Below are 17259 nucleotides of genomic sequence, written 5' to 3'. Positions count from 1 at the left end.
GTTGGAAGGTGTTTGGTAGAAAGAAAATAGTTCCTACATTAATCTGCTCACAAGTTCTGTGGATTATCTAGTGTAACCGGGTCATGATTGTTGGAAAGAAACATTACTGTCTGCTCATTGCTGAGTTTTTCAGATATTTTTTTTTTTGGTGCTTTGAGCACCACAAGCTGAGTGCCATCTAGTTCCATTATATCGGAGAGAAGCCAGACATGACTACGGCCAATATCTCTGACGCTCTGCAACACATCAAAAATAAATATATAAATAGCACTACAGGTATGAGGGAAAATATGTGATCAAAGCTATTCACTGTGCTGTCATTACTTTCTGCTTACTACTTCAGCCATTAATACAGTACTTCTGGCTTCAGTATTTCAACAATGAAACTTTTCTTGAACTAGGTTACCTATTTTAACTATTTATCACTTTGGCTGCTTTGAGTTTGGCAAGCTTACTACTTTTCATGTACTCTTAAGTATTATAGTATAGTATATTCAAGTATTATAACTTAATGTATGAATATATTTTCTTAATCAAGTCATATTTCTTTTCTTTTTTTTTACACACTAAGAGGTGAAATTGATCGAAAAACATCAAGCATCCGTAATTATAACAAATTGCCACTTGTAGTATTTGAAATAGTAGGCTATATTTTAAACCACTGTAAAATAATTTGATGTATTTGGTCCCCTAAATGCTCCATTAACTTAACTCTTGGGTCCTTTTTCTGTGGGCTTTAGTGTAATTCCAACAACCATAATTCATGTGCACTCAAGACTAAAACATTTGTTATCAAACATGTAAGAAGAGCGTGATTTATTGAATGACCGAGCACAAAGCAAAACAGAAGTAAAGATTAAATGGGGTCAAGGGCGCCTCTTGCCCTGTCTATCTTTCCCCCTACTTCCTCCGGTTTGGGAACCTAAAAATGGGGTTTCCAGACCTGTCAACAGAGGGGATCCGAGCTTCCCTAAATCCCACAATGGCCCCGGCTCCCTGAACGCTCCTTAAAAAGAAGGGTCACGAAACATGAAGACAAAAGGCTGAGATGGATACAATTCAATCAAACAGGACTGACAGTTTTTCCAGGTGTTTTGAGCATGTGTTTTCATGAGGAAGCACACAGTCAAGGACTAAACGCTAAAAAACACAGAGATTTATTTTTCATCAAAAACAGTAAAGTATATAAAACAGAACAAGATGTTGCTGAAAGAGACTGCATAAATAAATTACAACACTTAGATTAAATCATACATATAATCAAAACAAGCACATACACTCAAGTGCGATTGCTGATACAATCATGTATAATCATGACCTCTGAAGCAGCGCGTTATAATCATGTGCATATGTATAAGTTCATCAAAATGAAATTCTGTCCTCATAACTCTTCAGTCCGACGACGGCGTAACATCTCGGTGACAGCAGGGGATCAAAGAGTTGCACCAGTGCAGAGAATGGTAAATCCTCCTGCAAGACATAAAACAATAAAACACAAAAGAACCAAATAAAAAACACATGGACATTAAATGATTCTCCTCCCAGTTTGGCTTTGTGACCTCTGGCATCCTCCGCCGTATGATGTTCTCTCGATTAAAGATTTCTCTACTGAATCCCCAGAGAAGAAACATCTGTACAAATATTGTGTCAGGTGGACTCCTGTTCATGTGTAAAACAAGTTTGTCTTTATTGATGGCTAGCTGTTTAGTTGTAGGTCATTTAGTGGTACAGTAGAATCTGCATATAGTAATTACAGTTACAGTAATGAAACCATTTACATGCATCGAAAAGCTTGTACAGAATAATTCCTATATACATATTTTAAATAATTTACTTATTGCAATTAAATGGTCAATTTACAGTGTTCATTTTGGTCTTTTAATACATGACAACAAATTGAAAAACATGTAGTAATTTCATTTTTTCTACTCAGTTCCTGTCATACTTACCTCGTGGTAGCTGGTCTGCTTCCAGCTGGGTATCTGAGGCTGGTGTTGCATGCTCATTAAAATCATGATAGGAAAAAAATAATTTTCTCTCGATGAAAAGACTCTTCAAAGCTTATGACAAACTGCTAAAAATGAGCCCACTAGATGCAGCAGCGAAACTTGGCGTTCCTCAAGTGACCTTGTGTAGTCTACTAAAACAACAGTCAAAGCTGTGATGGAGAGAGAAATGCGCACGGGGAAATCCACCTGTGGTTGAAGCTTTCCTTATCATGTGGATAAATAATACTGGCTAGTATTGCCACCATTGTCAAATGTCAATCAGATGGTAATCTGTGCTAGAAATAAAGAAAATGATTTCTGACCCAGACAGACATGGTCATTATAAGAGGGTTCTACTGTGGAAACTAGTCAGAATGACACTTAGAGGAATATCAACGGAAAGATTTGTTTTGGTTGAACATGTGTTTTATCATTGAAATCAAGACTCCAAACTACTTTTTTGATGTAAGTGTGCGAAAATAACTAAAAAAGATCTTTATCCAGTTGATTTTTCAAAAAGATATCATAGATAAGCAAATGTGCACAGTATGATAATCATCAATTTTCAAATCACGGTAAATCTAAAAACCGGTATGTTACTGCAGTCCTAGTGAAAACGGGTAAAACGGGAAAACTTCAGGTTATTCTCGGGGCTGTTCATGCATTATTCTATGTTAGCCTTCTAATCATGCAATTAAAAGAGCCTTTATGCTTCTTGTGCTGTGTTAAGCACTTTGAGAAGTTCCTTAAAGAGTGAAACCAGATACAAACAGTGTTTAGCTGCTCGTAATCGGTTGCATTTGTGTTACTAAAATTCTCACCACAAAACCAGGGAAATGCTAACTTCTGCGTTGGCCTACAAAAAAAAAAAACAACCCTTAGATTCCAAAGGGTTAATAAGTGCCTTAGTGTTTGCAGCAGGGGTCTGAAGACACTATGGAAACCTGTGGAAAGTTACACTATATTTTGGATAATAATCAGAGTTCTGAAAACAGGACAACCTGATCTGCGTGTGTTTATATCATTTTTTAAGGCTGAACACGCTTCAGCACACTTATCATCACATGGATCATATTCACATCCATACATCACCTCCTCTTTCTCCTCCTCCGCTCCTCCTCCAGGGAGATCCCTCAAAGCTGACCGGCGCTCTTGACGTTATATTGTTTGATTATTCAACCCTATTGGGGAAGTCCATCCGACACACAGCCACGCATGTAATCACGACTTCAAAGCTTTCAGCGTGTTCATTTCTCATCGCAGTGACTCAGGCTAAAGATCAGCATGTTGTGTTTGGCTGCAGAAGCACGAGACGTTAAATTGCCGGCTGGCTTTAATTTAGACAACACCTTTAATATTGTCAGTGGGCTGAATAAAAAAAAATTTAAAAAGTTTTCTAGATCTCAGCGGAGATTTCTGTGGGTTCGCTTTCATCAACTGGGAAGCAAATTTCAATTCCCAATCAACAAGCTGTACGAGTAAATTATAAAGAGGACTCCTGCTGAAAAATGAGAATAAGTGAGGCCTGTGCTTCACATGACTGCTGATGTGAATCACTGAGTTGCAACTGCACTTATTTAAATGTTACTAAAGCTTTGTTCTATATTTTCTGGTGTTTAAATTTGTTTTCAGAGTGGGTTTGAGACTTTTACTCACAAAAATGTAAGATTACATGTACAATTATATCTGCTAATTGCTTGGGTATTAGGTACAGAAAAAAATAATCAAAATTTTGACGGAAAAATTAATCACTAAGTTTTTTTTTCCAAAAGCAAAGATTTACTAGTTATAGCTTCAGAAATGTGAATATCTGCTGGTTTTCTTGGGCTTTTGTAATAGAAAGAGTGTATCTTTGTGTTTTGAAACTATCAATGTGAAAACCGCACCATGGGCTCTGGAAACTTCTAATGACATTTTAGAAATCAAAAGATGAGAAAATATACTGTGAATAGATTCTAATGATAACTCTCACCATCAAGTAGCCCTAAATAAAATATTGCCTAAAATAGATTCACATTTCCTACCCTGTCACATAATTAACAAAAAGATTTGAAAAAAAGTCTCATTTTTTTTATATAAAGAAATTTAATTCTGGTTTTTAACAAAGTCCAGACTGTTGAGTTCTGCTGTAGTGGATGTTGAAGTCAGATGTTCCACACACTATTTATTATATATTATATATTTATTTATTATTTTAACATGCTATTTCATCATTGACCAAAACAAAAGCCTGGCTGAAAATCAGAATGGTGCAGTACTTTCCTGCTATTTAAAGGGTTCATTATGCAGATAATAAGATGCGCAAACATCGGCGGGCTCACTGCTCGTGAACTCTCTGCTTGTTACACACACTGAGACGTGCGGGTGGGTTACGGCTGGGTGAAATAATACATCATTAATGAGGGAAATATGAATTACATTTTCTTAAATGTGAACAAAGCAGTCAGCAGAGCAGAGCTGCTGACTCTCGATTAAGAGAGACGCTGTGCACATTTAAAGACAAGGAGCAACGTAACCTTTTTATTCATCTCAACATTAACTTCTGTCTCTTCTGTAAAGTTTATAACTACACTTTTTAGTCTTGCTGCTTAAATGTCCCGTGATACTTGTTGTCTTCAGATCATGCATGCACATCGTTTAAATAGGGCCTTTTGCATACTCTTTTGCTGCTACGCCACAGCCTGTTTCCCCGCAGAGTCTTTTCAGTATCACTCCAAGATCATGTGACTTTTGAGCATTCCAGGTTCTGCCAAATCATGGGAGCAGAGCCACACCTCCAAAACTAATTCATTTTCTGCAATGAGAGATTGAAATGAATTTACCTGTTCTTTCAGGTAGCAGAGGCGATCGAGCAAAACCAGACCTTCAATACAGGGAGCCAGGGTTACTTTCAACTGCAAAAAAATGAAGACAAGAGAGGACTTAAAATAAATATTTATTTATTTCATGTCAGTGTTTCCCACAGGGATCTTTATCTATGTGATACAAAGTGCTTGTAAATTGTCCCTTTTAGGCGGTTTCTAATACTGAATCTACATACATACATACTCAAACTCACCATGACCAGTGATTTCCCCAGTAGCTGGTGGGCAAAACCCAAAAACCATTTCACTGCTTTATATCATGAACGAAAATTGGTATGTTGGTTGACACCACAATTAGTGGCCTCAGCTGAAACCAGAGGCTGGTTTTCTTCTCATTTCTGTACAATCATTTCTGTATTACTTCCCTACAGACTGCAATGATCTCACTTAATGGTCTGCAATTTATTGCCATTATACATCTCATTTTACAGGAATGAAAATGTTTTTCGTGCTAACCAGTTCTGTTAAAAATGTATAGAGGACTCACCAAATTAAAGGCGTGCATCTCGTCCATTCGTGGTCTGTATGTGTCGTGGTAATCCTGGATGTCGCTGTCAGAGAGCTGAACAGAAAGAGAGCGTCATGCATGTGGTCAAAATATGAGCTTTAATAGTTAATACTGGGGAATATGAAGGTCGAAATGAAAGGTGAACATGAAGAGGAGTTGAAGGAGGAAAAGGAAAAGAAAAAAAGGTTTATGTCTTCTGGAGTTGCAAGTGACATTACACAGACAGAAACACGTCATCCGTATTCCCATGGATACCCAGGGATTTAGATGACCTCAACATCCCGGTGCCTGGCAACACCCTAAACCAAGACCTTGTTTACACCTGGTGTTTACATGCATCTCGAGTGATACAATACAAATCAACAGCTCTAAGTCTGTCTGTTGACACCTGGCGTTGAGTTTCAGACCAAACGTGTAGTTACTTTATTCGCTGGAAGGCAGCACTTCTTGTGCCTAAGCTGCCAGAAACTGTAAGAAGATGATGAAATGGCTGCACAGCCGTATTTCGGATGTAAACCAAGCCCCTAGGACCGGAGCTAACCTTTGAAGCCAATTCGACAGATGCCTCGTTTCCACCAAGCAGTTCAGTTCAGTTTGTTAAGCATTAGAACAGTTATTTTTGAGTTTCCATTGTTAGAAATTGTGGATGGTACCAACAAAAAACACTCGAGTGCATCCCGTGTTTTCATTACTCTTCTGTTGAAGTAGCTAGCACTCTAATCTGATACTAACAAGTGAAGTTAGAAACACTACAGTCCGTTGATTGGTCAAGAGAGAATCTACAGCTTTGCTTGACAAAGACCCGATGCACAAACGCTATTTTTAAACATCCCACTGATTGCAACAGGGACTCCAAATGCTAGAGCCAGTTCTTTTTTGGTCTGAAAATGCTGGCGCCCAAACCCTGTTCAGTGGGCGATCAACGAGGTGCAGATGTTCCTCTGCATCGTCGTTGAAGAGGAAACACAGCAGGAGCTGGATGAATCTGGTTATAACTTCGCCTGCATTTGAGCGTCAACCGTGGTGGAAACACAAAAAAGATCCAGGGTTTAGATCGATGTCCGTACGGCTACGTATGGGTTCCTGCCTCCAACACTGTGTCTAGTTCTTCTTTCAGACATTGTGGGCGGACAGAGATATCAGGAGGAGCGGTAGGAAGAAAAGCTGGGAGGTTGCAGTGAAACGTACTTCCACCTAAGCAGAAGATGTCAGCTGAAATGACCATGTGGCCATATGACCACCAAATATGGTCTGTCTAAGCAATCAGATCTAAAGACGCATTGAGGACAAACTGTGCATTCATACTTGGACTTAGAGATGTCCACTTATGAGCCAACCAGTTGAGACACGTTAAAACCAGGTGCGAACAGGGTTCTCAAAGGGTTGTGTATTTCACTAACTAACCCGACATGAACTGAAATATTTTCTCAATAAACATCAACAAGGAAACAATTTCCCCACATTAGCGCCAAATGATGACTCTTTCCTCTGTGTGTCTCTGGACAGTCTTGTTTTTTGTTATTATTGTGTTTCTGACCTTCGATTCATCCAGTTCCAGTTTGCGTAGAGCTCGGCGAACGTAGTCCACAAAGGATTTAGCCTTGGAGTAGACATTCCCAACTCTCTTTTCACTGCAGAGCAAATACACAAACATACATCATTCTCAATCCCTGAACATCCCATCTCTGCCCAGTGAAATAAACAGCACTCACTCCTTTACTTTCCTGTTGTATTCCCTGAATCACATCCTTGGCAACCCGAATCAAACTGTTTAACATGTCTAAAGGACTAAACTGTGATGAATAGGTGCTCCTCAGACAAAAGTAATGGGTTTTCGATCCTGATCTGATGTTAGTCATTAAACAAAAGGTCACAGGGCAGAAGAGGATGCTCCTTGTCTTTGAAGGCATTTGATAAGAGCTAATGTCAACCTGTCTACAGTTCAATTTAGTTAGTTAGAGGAGAGCAAGAACTGTAATGCACTGAATATCTGGACCGAAACGCCTGAAAATTCTCACTCATTAGGAATGCAAAATAACAAAAGCAAATGACCCCATAACTTTAGATTTTATGGGTTTAAACCAGCAGGTTTCAAACTTTGAGAGCCAGCAGTTACTCATAATTGGAAAGTAGAGCTCAACAAACTGAACCAAGGCCAAACTGCGGTTTATTCTGCCTTTTCTTCATGTTCTTCAGGATATTCCATGAGCACAAAAGATTAATATCGATGAATAAAAAACAGCAAGTCCATAAAGGATGCAGCTATCTTTTTTATTATCGAATGTTTTGTTTAACTTATTTTTCACACAATAAAATATTAAGAACGGAGCTGCTGAATGCAGAAGTGAAAGTGAGAAACTATAAAATGTTGCAATCCAGATAGAGGAGCCGCTACTCCAAAACCATCAGTGTCCTGAATGACATTGATTTGTGCACATATTAGAATATCAAATTTCTAACTTTTCTACATTCAGCGGTTCCCCTCCTTAATTCACTCTATACAATATAAGAAAAATATGGAAGCATTCTGCATTTACTTAAAAAAAATAATCAAATATGTCCCCTTTTTTTCCTGAATTAACAAATAATGATAATGTTTCCATTGGAAACAAATTCTTCACGTTTTTTTGAAGTAACACGTCATCTTAAACTTAAAAAAAAATCACCAGAATGAAAGGTTTAATTCTTGATTATATGAAATAGTGTGATGATCATTTCAGATTTAAAAAAAAAAAAGGTTTTCATGGAAAAGAAATATGCTCTTTTCTTCTGAATTAATGAGGATATTATCTAAGAACTACTGAAAAAAATATTTTCATGGAAATGCTCACAAAGCAGCATATTTTCTCGAGTGAATGCAGTACAACTCTGTAGGATAAAAGCAGAAAATATGCTACACAATTCCTACAGCCAAAGTTGACATCTGCAAATTGCTTATTTTTGTCTGACCGACAGTCCAAGACCCAAAAATATTCTATTTAAAACCACATAAACACATTTAAGAGGCTGAAACACAGTAAATGTTTGTCATTTTTACTTGAAAAAAAAGTCAACTGACCATTAAAATTGTTGGCTAATCCTTATCTTAATCAACCATTTTGTGCCACCACTAAAGCGTACGATGCAAACTGGAAAAAAAATAAAACAGGAACAAGAACTTCCAGAGTAAAAAAAACCCAAAAGTTTCTATCCTGCATAATGCTTCTGAAATGTGAAGCTTTACCTCAGGTGTTATTAAATGTGCACACTATGAAATAACAACCAGATAACATTAAAGTGTGATACACTTGCTGTAATTCCTCTCATTAAAGTGATGCCAGATGTTAACTGCTGGATGTTACCTTTTAAAGCAGCTGTAGTGATCCCTCAGAATTACATGAAGAACCGCCCGATAAAACAGAGACTCCATCTGAATCTGCAGAAAAAAATCAAAGAAGACTTGACTCAACACAACCCTGTTTACAGTAATTTTCACTTAAAAAGTTTGCTATTCCCTCGTGATTCCTTTTCCAGCATGTGTGCGAACAGTTGATGAATATTTCCGACACTTTCCGAGCCTGATGCACGGCTAGCAGGCAATCAGGGCTGTTTTTGGATTCAGACCCCAGTTCCAACAAGTAATCAATCTTGCCGTGATTGCATTAATATTTATAAACATTCCATATTAATGGCTGCTGGTATCATGTATCAGGCTTCGGCCCAGAGCTCTGAGCTCCACATTTCAAATAAAAACACTGGAGTCAATCACAGACTTGAAACAATAGCAGAATTAACGGGCTGATTGTTTAAAGATCTGAAGATAACACAGGTTTCAGTGATTGTGAATGCCCCAAATTTTATGTTTAAAACATTCTGATAGATTTGTTTTGATGTGCATGAAGTCATGACAGTTTGAAGAAAGACATTTAACTCCCATTCTTGTGCGATGGTGACTAATAATGTATATATTGATTACAGTTGGTGTGCGTGTCTTACTTACCCCTTGGCCGAGGGAAACTCTCTCGAGTGCCTGTTATTGAGAGGAGAAAAAAAAGTGTTAGGCCAAAATAAATCTTGGGAAACACTGAGCTCTAGTTGCAAAGGTAAGAAAAAAGTACTAAATGTTAAATAAACTCATGAATAAAATATTTTCAGGTATTTTGGGAGTACCCGTGGAGCCGTCTGCTAATACAGCAGTATATTATACAGCGGTACACATGGACTAGCGCCACAAGATATATATCTTACCTGCTGGACAAAAATATGATAGTTTTCAACGACTTATACTAAGCATGGATAAAAGGGAATGGAAGCATTGCACTGCTGTGGACGCGGGGCGGCAACAGTATGCATTTCACCCACCTATAATCTTAAAAAGTTGAAGTGTGCACTATATTTAGAACGTTTTCATCGTTTTCCCTCTCTACCAGACAGTGTGTAGTTCCTCATCTATGCTCTCGTTTATGCCACCAGACTCCACTGACAAAAGCAGTGATTTTGTCTCCCCGAACACAGAAGCTGCTGGTCTGCGGCTGCTTCGAGAGACTATATCTAACTAACCCCTTTAAAAAACCAAAGTCACACCATAACACAAACAATATAATTTATGGAGGCAGCAATCGACCGGTAGCTCCTGTGATCAGCGATGTTAAAATCACGACTGGCTTTTAAGAGAAATATATGTCGAATTAATTTCCTCACCAGAAATCACTGTCTAATCACAAGGTAAAGAGGTGAACATACACTAAATATATAGTGTACACTTAAACCAAAATCTGTATTTTTTGGGTGGGACCTTTTTTTTTTTGGTGGTCAAAACACGTTTTGCTGCTGCCCTCTGTCAACAGCAAGTCAAATCAAACTTTATTTGCAGAGCACATAATAAAAATCCTAAAATACAAAACAGAGAAACACAGACACAAACGACAACGGGAAACATGGGAGACAATAAAAATAATCGAGCAAAAAAATCATGAAAATACTTCTTAATCCACATAGTCTGCTCATTACCAACAGGAAATATAAAACAGTTGACTGAAGACATGTTTATGTAGTAAAGATGCTGCTGAGCGCTTTTTTTGTGGTGTCAAACTCACCAAACATGCCGACATCCTGGCGTTCCTTCCGCAGAACCACGACTGGTCGTGGAGGTACTGACTCAGAGGGAAACCACACACGCCGTGCGAACTCTCTGTGAGGGAGCACACAGAGATAATGGGGGTGAACTGATTGATCAGTTCACTTGATTAATGTGGGGTTTTTTTTCCAAACAGCTGCAATCAGCGGGTATGAATTTCAAATATTTGGTGGTTGGGGAAACTTCAAGAGAGCACAAGTGGGAAACATTTTAGTTTTGAAGTCATGAAGACAAAGACGTCTATCTTCCTCTTTTTGTTTGCTTCTGTGAATACGAGAATTAAGACTTAAGTAATAGGCGCCACACATTTCTAACCATAGCACACACACAAACACACACACACACACACACACACACACACACACACACACACACACACACACACACACACACACACACACACACACAGATTCCCAGTGGGAGGGTACAGAGTGTGACTACTTGACAGCCTGCCATTGTTTTCATGTCATCTCTAAAAGGGTCAGTGACTGAGGCCAAAGCGCAGTGAATCCAGAGGGACACGGTCAAAAGACGCAGTTATAACATGTATAACTGCAGCTGCTCGGGCTCTCCCAAACTGTTCTGGACATGCTAACATGTTAGCCATCAGGTTAGCGTCCTCTCTGCACCGGTAGGCGCATGGCTGGCTGACACAGGCCCTCGGAGGGCAATTGAAGTGGACAGGCCTTTCCTCCTCCTGAAGGGTGCATTACAGTATGTACTCGGAGCTGTTTATAGTAGCTAGAGTTCACATCTGAAGTGGCCACGTACATGCACTCCTATTTAGAGAGACAAATATTTCTACATCGATCGTACACTTGCAAATATTTTCTGTAGAGTGGCTCCAGACGCCTAAATGTACTCGTCTTGTTGTGAGTAAACAGCTTGAGATCGGAGTCTCGATTCCACATATGGTGTTAAACATGGATGATGCATTTAAGGAATTGCTTCATTCCCAAATCGCATAAATGTAGCGTTCCATAATGAAGCTTTTCAGCTCTTTAGCTCTTTTTTTAGGGTGAGATAGGCCACCACAGAAGCTGGCCTGAATCCCAGAACGACTGTAGGGCCAACAGGGGAGAGAAAGAGTGTGAGTGTGTGTGTGTGTGTGTGTGTGAGTGCCTTTGTTCACGTCTTTAAAAGATCAAGCTGGAGTTCGAGAAAGAGTGTTTTCAATCAGCTGTCGTGATATCATTTTCCGCTCGCTCTTGGCTGGAGCTGCGACGGAGCCCCGATGACGTGAGGGTCGAAGGTCACGCTGTTAACAAGAGATGACGCGATACTGTATCGACTGTAGCGATGGCTCTTTCTCACAGATTTGCAGAATACGCAGTCCCAGCATGACGGTTTCATACCTCGTAAAGTGTGCTGCGAAGGAGCATGAAACCAGGACGATACCAGCTATCATCATGTCTTTTGGCACCTTGATTGACCTCTGAGGTGAGGCAACAAAAATGTTGGGTTGCTGTGTAAATAAAAAGAGAATGCAGCCATGGGTATATCTATTTCAACCTAGATTCAATTAAATGCAGTATAAGGACAAGATATTTAATGTTAAAACTGATAAACCTTCATTGTTTTTTGTAAAATATACACTCATTCTGAGTTTGGGGGCAACATTTCTCAATGCACAATTGAAAGGAATTTAGGAGCAAAGCTAAAAACCAAAACTGAAAGGATAAAGGATATTACTACATGGGCTCCGGAGCACTTTGGAAAAACATTGTCAGTAAACACAGTTTGTTGCTGCATCTATAAATGCAAGTTAAGACTCTACCGTGGGAAAGCAAATAAAAGTCTTGCATTAAAAATGTTACTGAAGTAAAAGTAGGTAAGTATTATCAGAAACATGTACTCAAAGTGTTCATATCCAATAAAATCTACAAAAAAAAAAACCCTAAAATTATTCAAAATAAACGAGCAAACATCTTAAATGTTCATCAAAAATAGTTGCCAGTTAATTTTCTGTCAATCAGTTAATTGATAAATTTCAGCTGTACTTGTGTTAACTGCTGAGGAGTTTAATATATATGAAAAAACATATTTTTAAAATGTTTCTTCTGATTTTTATGCAAAAATCTTAATTTGTAAAGTAACTACTGATTAAAGCTTTCTCATAAATGTAGTAAAGTGAGGTCAAATTTTAAAAAGTGGGATGAAAAAAGCTCAAGTAACTCAAATTTGTACTTAAGTACAGCACCTGGTTAAATTCCACCACTGGTTTTTATTTACTCAGCATCCAAACGTTTTTAGGAACATGGTTATACAATCTCCTCATTGTGGAATTCCAGGCTGACTAAATAACAGCAAAGTCCTACTAAACCGAGAGTAAATACAACATGATATTTACAGGATCAATCAGAAAGGTCAAAAAATCTCATTCTCAGCCGCGTTTAACAGCCATCCTAAAGCCATAAATCCGCTCTAATGGCTCGAACAGCGAGTTTCTGAGCTCAACTCAAACTCCAGAAGGGTAACTTGGCTGAGTCTCTGGACTCTCAGCGGAACATTTGACTTGTTTACTATAAAATATGACTATAAGTGTTTATGTGGCTTGGCGTGGGAAGATGATATTTCATTGCAGATTGGATCAGAGTGATGAGGCGAACGCTGCAGGTGTCTGAGGTGGGATTATGGGACGTGCGTGAGTGATAGAAGAAGGAGAGAGAAAGAGAGAGACAGACTGGGAGCTCTGTGGACAACGGAAACCATATGTTCGCTTAAGACGGGTGGAGTGTGTGTGAGAGACAGACGCAAACACACTAATCTGTCCCTGTCTGTGATCTGTATCTGCGTGTGTCACAGTGTGTGTGTGTGTGTGTGTGTGTGTGTGTGTGTGTGTGTGTGTGTGTGTGTGTGTGTGTGGTTACCCTGTCCGGCAGGGTCGAACTCCTCAGACAGCAGGTGATAGCAGCAGCCCACGCTGCAGACTGCGGCCAGCTCCGCTTTAGCCACAAACATCCTCAGGGTGCTGGGAGCCAAGTCGCCACACGTGTGCAGGCCGACCATGACCGCATCCTGGAATTCGGAGAAAGCACGCAGAGAAAGGAGAGAGCAGAGAGGAGGGGGTGGAGATCGATGGTAAAATTTATTGATGATGACGCGCTGCAGATTTGGCACCGCGATAACATCCCACACTTGCTCTGGTAATGCAAACTCCAGCTGCTGTGGCAGACTTGTAATTTCAGGAGCTGCTTTGGGAATCGGGCTTTGCTACTTTACTGTGCGGCTGGCCTCCTATCTGCACCACCACGGCTGCCCAAGCACACAGTAAATCTATTTTCAACATTTCTTTTCTTTTTTTGGGGGGGGTGTTGCTCACCTCCAGCTCGTTGATGAGCTCTCGGAGCTCCGTTTCCGCAGTAACGTATGACGTGAGGGGAGAAAACATGACGCTGGAGCTGGTGCTTCTGTTCTGAGCTTTCCTCTCCAGGTTCTCCCTCTTTCTCCTCTCTCTCTCCTCGGTACTCAGCTGGCTGGGGGGAACTCTGGGAGATGTAGGCTGTATTGCATCCACTGATAGGGCGCTAAGGAAAAGCTCCTCTGGCTCTGAATAGCTTTCCACTGCAGTGTTGATGTCTGATAGGCTGACTTTCTCCTCTTCTTTTGACACAGTTCCTGCTCCATCAATATCTAACACATCATCGTCTCGATCCAGTCCCCGCTTTATTTCTACTAACTCCTCCTGGGGTGAATTTGTGACCTCTCCCTGTGCTCTCACAGCCTTGTTGCGTTTCTGATACGCCCTGGAGAACTTCTTCAGCTTCCTGTTCCTCTCCTGGGCTCCGTGGGTGTTGGTGCTGGATGAGTCGATGCCGTAGACCTGGAGGCCGTACTGCAGAGACAGGAAGGAGCTCAGGTAGCCCTTCCCCGAGCCTACATCTATCACCTGAGTGGGAGAGAAGAGATGGAAAAGAAAACCAATACAAAAATCAGATTACTGGGATAAAAATTTCCATCTGTTTTTAGTCCTGTCTGACCAAATGTCTCTCCTTCTGTCCCTGAATCAAAGCATTGAATAATGGCCATAAAAGTATTATTGCAGAACATTATGATGTCACAGTGAAGCTGACCTTTTGGATATAAAGTATCATGACTTCATCATTTTGTCATTTGTGTGAAATTTGATCATAATTAGCACCTGAATTCTTGAGTTATGGCCAAAAACATTTCAGGAGTTCACAGTTAAGTTAAGTTTGAAAACCAAAATCTAATCAAATTGTGCCAAATTTGAGGGGATTCCAGCAGGGCCTTCTCGAGATATCGCATTCACAAGAATGAGATTGATACAAGGTCACCTTAACTTTTGAACACCAACATTTAATCACTTAATCTTTGAGTTCAGGTGGATGTTTGTGCCACATTTAAAGAAATTCCCTTCAGGCCTTCATGATTTTGAGTTTATGAGTCACAGTGACCTTTAACCGCTAAAATCTTACCAGTTCATCACTGAGTTCAGGTGGAGGTTTGTGCCAAATTTGAATACATTCTAACATGAGTTCTTGAGATATCAAGTTCACATGAATGGGAAGTATGTTCATATGGACAGACGGACAACCCGAAAACATCACGCCTCTGGCCACGGCTGTCGTGTTGCCGGCTCGGAGGCATAAAAATGTTCCTTTACCTGTTTGACCCGACAGTGCTGAGCCAGACACGCCACCACCTCAGACATGGACTGGACCTCATGAGACTTCTTAGAGTTCATGAACTCATCCGTCTCCAGCTCTGCTTCTGGGTCAGACAGAACACGTTTTACTCAAAGTCATATTTGCCCCAAAACTTTATCCTTTACAAAGACCCCAAATCAATTTCTGAACAGCTGGACACTGGTTTCCTTCTCTCAGCGTGAGACACTGTGTTCAGACGGTCCTTTCTTCCCTACCTGTCCCTGCAGGTGGAGCATTAGACCTGAGGGCCTGCAGGAGCTCGTCTCTGCTCATGCAGACTCCAAGGCCCGGCAGAGAGTGGGCCCTGGCCGCCTGCAGCAGCTCACAGGTATCAACCAGCCGCTTTGTATCATCGCAAAACCCGAATGTGGTCCTGGACTGCTCTGTTTGGGGAGACAAACACAGAAGAAATGGTATTATTGCACCAGATTGTGCTAGATTATTTTTTTTAAAACATCTATTGTTTGAGCTTTTTTGTATTAGGTTGAATTTTGTATTACGTTCGGTGTGCATGGAGGATACTAAAACATTACACGCTCGTATTTTAGAGCTAGAGATGGAATCACTTAAAGGTGAGTTCACCCAAACAACAACAAAACTACAACAAAAACACATTGTCTTGCTTACCGCGAGTGGTATCCAGCCATGCAGATAGCTTAAGTTTTATGCTGCAACCCCAGTACAAAGGAGGGGGGTGCAATTTTATTTTTTCAGCATTGGAAAAATTACATTCTGAAAATTCAACTGCAAGATGGAAAAGCCACAAACCTCACTGTGAACAGTGCTGAAAACCACTTTCATTTAAAGAAATAGTCGCCATGAAATCTGTTTGCTTCTCAAAAAACAAAGTGTGTGTGTGTGTGTGTGTGTGTGTGTGTTAATTCATCAAAATTAACCAGAACAGCTTTTGGGTTTCCTGGTTTTGAAAAAAAAAAAATCTTTTGGCCCGTGTTTACACCTACTACTTTATAATACTGCAATGGTTGTTTGTAAAATATTAATAAATGCTTGTTAATCAATTGATTTTGATCCAGATAATCCACAACAGCTGTTAGACCATCATCTGTGTCAAAACAGTTTGTGACCATCATAACAATTTCAGCTGTTTTTAATCATTCTTCGTCACATTATTATTATTATTATTATTATTATTGAGAAAAGTCATAGAATCTGATAGTTGACCATTTTCTGTGAGCTGCAGCCATACTTTTTCTGCAAATGTGTTTTATCATACTTAAAGGAACAGTGTGCAAGATTCAGGGAGATTTAGAGGCGTCCAGTGAGTGAGGATAACAGACTGCAACCAGCATCTATGAAGCATTGTTATACAATTTGTTAAATATGAACAAAGCCTTTGGTTACAATGGCACCCACGATGCCCTTACACAAACAGCCGTTTTCAGGGCAGCTGGGTGTGTGTTTACCTGCAGTTTTGAGCTCTGGCTCCCTCTGCTGCTCACTAAAGGAGCTCACAGCTGACAGGACCTCCTCAGGACACACACACATGAAGCGGCTCCACACGTCGTGGGTGTAAAACTCCACAGTGTGGGCATTGGCGATGCTCAAAGTCACAGACAGAAACCGTTTCACTTCATCTATTCGACGTTGGATTTCTGCGAGGCTGTGTGAGGAGGAAAACATATTAAAAAGCTGTCAAAAAAGGCCCGAGATAAAGTGAAGCATGCAGGAAGTCGTCCACTGCTGATGTACAAGCAGACGTGAGCAGTCGAAAAATACAGTTCGATGATTTTTGCAGCGCATGCTATTTTAACTCATTTCTATTTTAACTAATTTCTTGAAAAATAATGAAGAATAATTAAAGTCAGTTGATTGGATTGTTGCCCTTTACAACCGTAACCTATGCAAGGAACGTTATGATTGGTTCAAATTAAAAGCCAGAAAACCATTTAAAACCCCTTAATATTTTGTACATTTTAAGAAGTTTTCATTTCCTGCTTCTTAACAACCAAAAGCAAAGATCTAATATCAGCAATGGCTTACAGTTTGAATTGATCTAAATATGTTGCAGTTTTGAGGCAGATACCATAACCACTCAGCTGCTGCACGACTGAGTCCAATCCAAATTTATTTAAGAGCACATTTAAAAACAACA

At 39.9% G+C, this 17259-nt stretch overlaps 1 protein-coding gene across 2 annotated transcripts; it reads right to left on the bottom strand.

Annotated features, from left to right (window-relative positions):
- Positions 1 to 1138: 1138 nt before the first annotated feature.
- mettl25 (methyltransferase like 25) lies at positions 1139 to 16878 on the bottom strand. Of its 2 annotated transcripts, none has more exons than XM_042510937.2 (12): positions 16571 to 16878; positions 15362 to 15529; positions 15104 to 15207; positions 13799 to 14365; positions 13347 to 13494; positions 10436 to 10530; positions 9340 to 9369; positions 8702 to 8775; positions 6898 to 6991; positions 5340 to 5414; positions 4811 to 4882; positions 1139 to 1470 (listed from the first exon to the last, which is right to left on the bottom strand). In XM_042510937.2, exons 1-12 carry the CDS (start codon positions 16785 to 16787, stop codon positions 1363 to 1365), a joined length of 1752 nt encoding a protein of 583 aa, XP_042366871.2. In that variant the 5' UTR covers positions 16788 to 16878; the 3' UTR covers positions 1139 to 1362. The 2 variants fall into 2 exon arrangements, with proteins under 2 accessions (XP_042366871.2, XP_042366870.2); XM_042510936.2 differs by having other exon boundaries at positions 15104 to 15210; positions 16571 to 16877.
- Positions 16879 to 17259: the final 381 nt, after the last annotated feature.

This window comes from Plectropomus leopardus, chromosome 22, assembly GCF_026936395.1.
Source record: "Plectropomus leopardus strain MGB_pleo_1.0 chromosome 22, ASM2693639v1, whole genome shotgun sequence".
NCBI classification, from domain to species: domain Eukaryota; kingdom Metazoa; phylum Chordata; class Actinopteri; order Perciformes; family Serranidae; genus Plectropomus; species Plectropomus leopardus.
The sequence above is the reverse complement of the archived record's forward strand: the minus strand, read 5'-3'. Positions and strand labels throughout refer to the sequence as shown.

What these genes read in the sequence shown, in the direction of transcription:
- mettl25 (XM_042510936.2), bottom strand. Translation starts at nt 16,787, where the DNA reads ATGTTTTCCTCCTCACACAGCCTCGCAGAAATCCAACGTCGAATAGAT. An exon ending in AGCACTGTCGGGTCAAACAG is followed by an intron (nt 14,366 to 15,103) that starts GTAAAGGAACAT and finishes TCTCCCACTCAG; the next exon opens with GTGATAGATGTAGGCTCGGG. An exon ending in GAGTTTCCCTCGGCCAAGGG is followed by an intron (nt 8,776 to 9,339) that starts GTAAGTAAGACA and finishes TTTTTTCTGCAG; the next exon opens with ATTCAGATGGAGTCTCTGTT.